The sequence below is a fragment of the Equus quagga genome, chromosome 1, assembly GCF_021613505.1.
Source record: "Equus quagga isolate Etosha38 chromosome 1, UCLA_HA_Equagga_1.0, whole genome shotgun sequence".
Taxonomy (NCBI): Eukaryota; Metazoa; Chordata; class Mammalia; order Perissodactyla; family Equidae; genus Equus; species Equus quagga.
Genome location: NC_060267.1, coordinates 13,996,128 through 14,003,657, shown reverse-complemented (window position 1 = coordinate 14,003,657; position 7,530 = coordinate 13,996,128). Strand labels below are relative to the sequence as shown.

The 7,530-nt window shown below is 36.1% G+C and overlaps 1 protein-coding gene across 1 annotated transcript; it reads left to right on the top strand.

Annotated features, from left to right (window-relative positions):
* The first annotated feature begins 6,021 nt into the window (after positions 1–6,021).
* LOC124234709 (olfactory receptor 9K2-like) lies at positions 6,022–7,020 on the top strand. The gene has a single exon (XM_046652081.1). It carries the CDS (start codon positions 6,079–6,081, stop codon positions 7,018–7,020), a length of 942 nt encoding a protein of 313 aa, XP_046508037.1. The 5' UTR covers positions 6,022–6,078.
* Positions 7,021–7,530: the final 510 nt, after the last annotated feature.

The following is a 7,530-nucleotide window of genomic DNA, read 5'->3' as shown; positions in this document are numbered from 1 at the left end:
TAGAACACAGTTCTACCAAATTCTTCCAGAAGATAGAAATAGAATAATTTGTCCCGACTCATTATGAGACCAATGTACTTTGATAGCCTATCCATCTCTGATGAATATAGATACAAAAATTCTTAATAAAATGTTAGAAAATCAACTCCACAATGTATAAAAAGGATACTGCATTATGACAAATGAAGTAGATCCCAGGAAAGTAATGCTGGTTTAATATTTATTAATTCTGGTAGCTTTTCTCTAGATTCTATGGAGTTTAATGCACAGATAATCATGTCATCTGCTAATAAATACAGTTTTACTACTTCTTCCATTCATTTTGGGTACTTCTAATATCTTTTCCTTACTTTATCAAACTTCCTTGAACTCTCAATTCAATGGTGAGTAGAGGTAGTGATCCAGAGATTCTTGCCTTTTTCCTAGTGTTTAGCAGAAAATTATTCTCTTTTTCACTATTAGATATGATGTTAATTGTCTTTTTTTTTTTTGAGGAAGATGGGCCCTGAGCTAACACCTGTGCCCATCTCCCTCTATTTCATACGTGGGATGTCTGTCACAGCATGGCTTGACAAGCGGTGCATTGATCTGCACCTGGGATCCAAACCGGCAAACCCTGGGCTGCCAAAGCACAAATACTGAATGATTCCAGTTATGTACGGTATGTAAATTGTCAAACTTATAGAAGCAGAGAGTAGAATGTTGGTTTCCACTGGCTGATGGGGAGAGGAAAATGGGGAGCTGCTATTCAATGGGTTTTAACTTATTTAAATTGTGCAAGATGGACAAGTTCTAGAGATCTGCTGTATAACATTGTGCCTATAGTTAACAGTACTGTATTGCGTACTTAAAAATTTGTTGAAAGTGTAGATCTCATGTTAAATGTTATTACAACAGGAAAAAACACGTTCCTGATAAGTACATCAGGAATAAGTATGTCAGCCTACCAGTCAGTCATCATGTTTCAGACTGATTAGTTTTTCCATCAAGGAGAATTAGCTATGTGTCCAGGCACTGCCCTAGATATCATTTTGCCATTCGTGCTCAAATTGCTTCTGTTAGTACCACCCTGTCTGGGCTCAATAGATGTCTTATTTGTTACTATACTATATTGCTCTAGTGATTTGGTGCAAGGCACTCATTTTACAAGAAGAGAAGTGAGGCAATGTACTCATACCCATGGGAGTCAATAGAATTATCAAGTTAAACAGAATCAGATGATCTTACAGAATGGTGAAATTGAAGATTCAGCTGTTGGATCAAGTGGCTAACAGATCTTTACAAAGTTGAGTACCTGTCATCCAGGATGTGGTTTGTGCTCTGCATTAACAACCAATATATCAGACTATTTTTTTCCTAATCTATTAGCCCAAGTGCAATGGGTAAAAAATGGGAATGTCAACTGCCATTATAAATCCTACTAACCCAGTCTCAAATTTTCCTTCCTTGCTGGCTCTATGACATTGGACTTTACTGAGTTAGCATACTTCCTTCCCAACAAAGGGATGATTTTACTAGGGGATACAGCAATTGCTCCTGCCTCCTAGTTACGTAATTCACTGAACCAACAGGTAAACAAAATGCTTTGCATTCTTTTGGGTAACTGATACTGACTAGCAAAAGATATTAATAGAAAGGAAACAAGTAGGAGTCTAGTGGTAACCCAGGGAATTTCACAGGATGCCTCCTAAGACCGCCATGTCTGATGGTAAATATTAATGAACAACTACAGCACAGCCAGACCGCAATGGCTCAGATACTTCATCAATGAATACTTGGGTCACCTACTAGGTAAACAACTTCTGCATATTGAGGATATTGTTGAGACCAAGGAGATTATGGGGGGAAAAATACCAACTATTACCTTCGAGCAGTTGCATACATGAGGACTTTATGAGCTGCCATTATTTTCTTCCTTTTTACTCATTCTCCTACTCTTACTATGTTACATAAGATATATTTATGGCACTTAGCTTCATGATTTAATTTTTATCAAATACAAATTGAGATTTTTTTAGCTCATAAAGAACAGTTTAAACATTTATTTTGAAGTGTATACAGTGACTGTTGAGCAATTATTAGCTTAACACACGACACTTGGATGAACAAGCTTAAAGCAATTAACGTTTCAAAGTGAGCCTACGTTTAGATCTAGTCAATCGCCATTTAACATTTACATAATGAATTAGAGGGCATTTGTTGGCTTTTGCCCCATATTGTGGTCATGCTATTCTGCTTTGTATTATCCATTATTATTGTGAAAATAAAGCTAAAGAATAAATATGGAGAGTTTTGGGTGAAAATGAAATTAACTTTATGACCAGGAACAAAAATTTCCCTATAACTTGTATTATGAAGGATAGTATTTCCTTTCATTACTACTTCTATTTGCTTACCACAGACTTTGTTGTCATGATAAATTGAAATGCTTTCATTTCAGTGAAGAAATTAATATTGAAAAATCCTTTTGGATCCTCCCAAAGATTCACACAGAAAAGAAAGAAAAAAATCTTACACATATTTTGACACCTATTAGGCTCTTTTTTCCTTTAACTTTTTCTTCTTTTTAATCTTGAATCCTATGGTCCTCATGGACTCTGGCCCTGGGGCCTAGATATCTTAATAAGTGACATGCTTCCTTCTCTCCCAGGAAGACTATCTCCCAGAAGGTGGGAAAAACCTCAATGCTGCAATTATGTGAAAGGATTATACTGTTTTGCCCAAACCAAAGCCATTGAGAATAATAGCTGCTGATATTTTGGCAGATTGTAGGGGATTCCAGATACCTCAGGGGCCTTACTAATACATTCAAGACAATCTACTTTCCTTCTTCAAAAGCATTCAAACATCCAAAAATGCGGGAGAGAGAATATTCTGAAGACTGATTCCTCAGGTTCATTTTACTTTACCATAGAATATAACTCCTGGAATTATTTCAATTTTAGCAGAGCATCATTTAGAAAATTCACCTTGCCTCTCCTGCATGAAGGACTACAGAATTTATCAAGAAATCAACTACTGAAAAAACAAGGACAGTTGGTCTAGTACAGCAGTAAGGAAAATGAAGTCAAATTTCTCTATGGAAGGAATCCACAGCTGAGATAATGAACATGCATTTGTAAATTTTGAGGGGAGAAGGGTTCTTTTTATCTTGATGTGATGATTTTTCAGTACTTGTAGTTGTAACATAGACATTAATTACCTTTATGTTTACCCTTTCTAGAATTAAAACAACAAGAAGAAGATACCATCAAATTCTGCTGCTTCATTTTACAGAACCTGACAAATTACCAAACAATACAAGGTAGAAGTAATTTTTAAAATATGTGAGTTTTTGACTGATAACACGTCACAAACTGACTACTTATTTGTTGGCTACTCTGGGGAAAACTCCTTTTTCTGGGTATAAACGCCTTCAATCATAAACTTTAATATTAGAATGATTTTAATAGGAATGAATCTCAAAAATTAAAATAGTCTGTGTCCTTGCTCCTGTGAGACTAAATATAATATAAATAATATGTAAATTATGAATAAGATATATCACATTTCAAAAAATGTTTCATGACTACCTCAGGCTCTCTTTTCACTGCTTCAATATCTTACATATCCCCAGAATCTAAGTATAATCTATTTGAAATTTTCCTCCTTTATAATACAATTATTTGCATATTTAATTTTTTGTGCAGCTGATGACTAAAAGAAATATAAAAATAATACACCATGCCATTTTCCTATTAGTCATCATTTTCTCAGTGAAAATGTTAAACTTCCTTCAGATTTCTTTATTCTTTCTAAACTTTTACGGTTTATCTGATACCTCCCCTCAACTTAGAATGGTTTATCCCAAAAAAGCCATATATATATATATATTATCAATTTTCAACCTAATTACTACTGATGATTTTGGTGTGCATTGTGGGATTGAGCACAGAAAGATAAATAAAAATAATAATGGTCAATGTTTATGGAGTACTTACTCTGCCATAAAAGGTGCTGAGTGATTCACATGTATTATCTCCTTGTCTACCCCTAAGAAAACTTTGAAGGTTGTATTATTTTTATTCCTCCTTTATATGAGGATACAGTGGTATAGTAACTTGCCAAAAGTTACATGAGTAACTAAGTAATTAACATAATAGAGTGATAAAAGTAAGTTACATAAGTAACTTGTCCAAGATTAAGTTAGAAATTGAGAGAAACAGCACTGGAACATTTCTCTGTTGAAAGCTAAACCCATGCTAACCACTGCAGTATTACAGAGTTTTGATGTTTTTCTCTGATTCTGCATGCTCAATTATCATTCAACTTTTACCTATATGATAAATATATATTGATTAATTGAAATTTGCCAGACATAGAATGTTCTGGTGACAATGTATGGAGGGCAAGTTGAAGTTTTGATCTTAAGGAAGCTATTGCAAAGTGAGGAATAGTTAATATTTAATATAAAATATGGTGATAATAGCTACTATCCTTGGGAGAATGATGTATGCGATATTTTAACCCAAGTTGAAGAATTGGGGAATTTATTTTGAAGATAAGGCACTTTAATGAACTCTGAAGTGTGAGTAGAAGTAAGTCAGGTAAAGGAACAGGAAGGGCTCCTTATCAAAGGTGGTATCAGGCAGTGATCAGGTGCATGGATTCTGGAGCCATGTTTCTTGGCTTCAAATTCAGATTCTGACCCTAATAGGTAGCTTTCAACAGGCTTGATTTCTCTGTACCTAAGTTTCCTCATCTGTAAACTGGGGAATATTGGTACTCACCTCATATTATTGTTGTATGGATTAAGTGAGCAACTATGAAAGCATTGAGAAAAGTGTCTGGCATATAAAAAGCACCACATAAATGTCTGCTATTATAGACCAGGCACAATTGCGCATACCAAGCCCTAAGGGGAGAGAAAGAGAGACCATATTCTTAACATGAGGAGTTCAAAATCCTAGTTGAGCTGTCCAGTAAACAAATTAATGATGACTATGAAAGTAACATCCAGGGTAAATAAGAATGCAAGCAACAATTCCTTCATATGTATCTTGTGTTTGGTATCCATTTCTAAAATAGTTCTTTTATCTAAACTACCTGTAGGCCTCTTCTTAAACAACTAAGAGCTATGGACTGAGGAAATGAGGGAAATTATCGTTATGAAAGGGCTTTGGAGGCCATAGTCTGGGAGAGAAATTCTAGCATGTGAGTGCTAATTATTTTTGTGTTTGGTGGTGCACAACTTTTATCTTAGTTAGTATATACTCTACATCAGAATCCAAAGTTTCCATTACCCACAAAAAGTAATTGCACCTCTTAAGCATTTTTTTTTTTTGAGGAAGATTAGCCCTGAGCTAACATCTGCTGCCAATCTTCCTCTTTTTGCGGAGGAAGACTGGCCCTGAGCTAGCATCCGTGTCAATCTTCCTCTACTTTATATGTGGGACGCCTACCACAGCATGGCTTGACGAGCGGTGCCATGTCCGCACCCAGGATCCGAACCATCAAACCCTGGGCCACCGAAGCAGAATGTGTGCACTTAACTGCTGTGCCACCAGGCCGGCCCTTAAGTAGTTTTTAAATTTAGTCATTTTCTTTATATCTGCTTGAGCTCTAACTCAAGCCCTCAAAGTTAAGTTTTCCTAAACTAGACTACTGAAGCCCCCTCTATCTCCAAACCCAGACATTGAAATTGCTTCCTATATGTCATTTATTAAATTATTTGTGCTCTGTTCCAATGACTGCTTAATGACATTCAATTTAGTGCATAAATCATAAGTCAGAAATGCATAAAGAAGTGACACTTGCAAATGTGAAAGGCGTTTGAGTGGAAAGGCATTGCAGTAGACCCAGAGGAAAAAGATCTAATTCCACCACTTGGAGGAATTATGGCATTAAACTGAACATTTGATTCATCATCATTTGGAATTGGCTTAATTTTAAGTTACAATGATTTTATAAGGTTAAAATGAATAATGATTATAGACTAGCTTTGTAAATTCTAATATTGTAAGAAATTATTTGTAGCTAGGATCCAAGGCAAGAGTACATTTGTTAATTTTGCCTTGTGCCTCTCAGCAGGTTTCTGCCATGGGTGACAGGGGAACAAGCAATCACTCAGAACTGACTGACTTCATTCTTGTAGGCTTCAGGGTCCGTCCTGAGCTGCACATCCTTCTCTTCCTACTAATTCTGCTCGTCTATGCCATGGTCCTTCTAGGAAATGTTGGGATGATGGCCATTATCATGACTGATCCCCGGCTGAACACACCAATGTATTTCTTCCTAGGCAACCTCTCCTTCATTGACCTCTCCTATTCATCTGTTATTGCACCCAAGGCTATGGTCAACTTCTGGTCTGAGAGCAAGTCCATCACCTTTGCAGGATGTGTGACTCAGTTCTTTCTCTTTACAGTCTTCATTGTGACTGAGGGATTTCTTCTGGCAGCCATGGCTTATGACCGCTTCATTGCCATCTGCAACCCACTTCTTTACTCTGTTCAGATGTCAGCACATCTCTGCTCTCAGTTGGTGGCTGGTTCCTATTTTTGTGGCTGCATCACTGCAGTTCTTCTGAACAGCATGACATTTACTTTATCCTTTTGTGCTTCTCGGGTCATCAACCACTTTTACTGTGATTACCGTCCACTTCAGAGGATTTCTTGCTCTGATCTCTATGTTTATAAGGTTGTTTCTTTTTTCTTATGTGGCATTACTATTTTGCCTACTGTGATTGTCATTATTGTGTCCTATATGTATATTGCGTCCACAGTTCTAAAGATACGCTCCTTTGAGGGACGTAAGAAAGCCTTCTCCACTTGCAGCTCTCACCTAGGAGTCGTGAGTGTGCTGTATGGAGCTGTCTTTTTTATGTATCTCACTCCTGACAGATTTCCTGAGCTCAGTAAGGTGGCCTCCTTCTGTTACACCTTAGTCACTCCCATGTTGAATCCTCTGATTTACTCTCTGAGAAACAAAGATGTCAAAGAGGCTCTAAAAAAACTTCTAGAGAAGAAAAATACAATTCTTTGATTATTATTTCTCTTCCACCAAAGGTGTTGTGGCAGTTTATTTCATACTCCTTGAGGCCATTAATGAAAGTTATTCCCCTGAGTATCAGAAAAATATTATCAGAAGCTTTTTCAAGGTGATTTTACTTTCCCATATGTTACTTTTTTCCCCCTCTGAGACATTGTTAATTCTTAACATCCTGGATATTGGAGATGTCCTGGACATTAGAGAAGTATATTTTGAGATTGAACCCTCCCATTGATCTCAACATTTTATTTCATGGAATTTATGTTCATTTATTTTTATGGCATATTGTTGAACATTATTTTTATGTTTTATTGTAGTGCTTAAACAATATTTTGTCTGGTGTTTGTCTCTGGAATTGCTTCTCCCTTACACACAATCATTGATAATTGACAATAATGCCCAATTGATTTGTTTAAACGAAACAATTCCCAATTTTGTAACCAATTTCTTTACCATGTAAAATGGTTATTACATTTTTACTTTGAATCAAGGATTTTATATGTG

Excerpts from the sequence above, each read along its gene's own strand:
- LOC124234709 (XM_046652081.1), top strand. The coding sequence starts at position 6,079 with ATGGGTGACAGGGGAACAAGCAATCACTCAGAACTGACTGACTTCATT.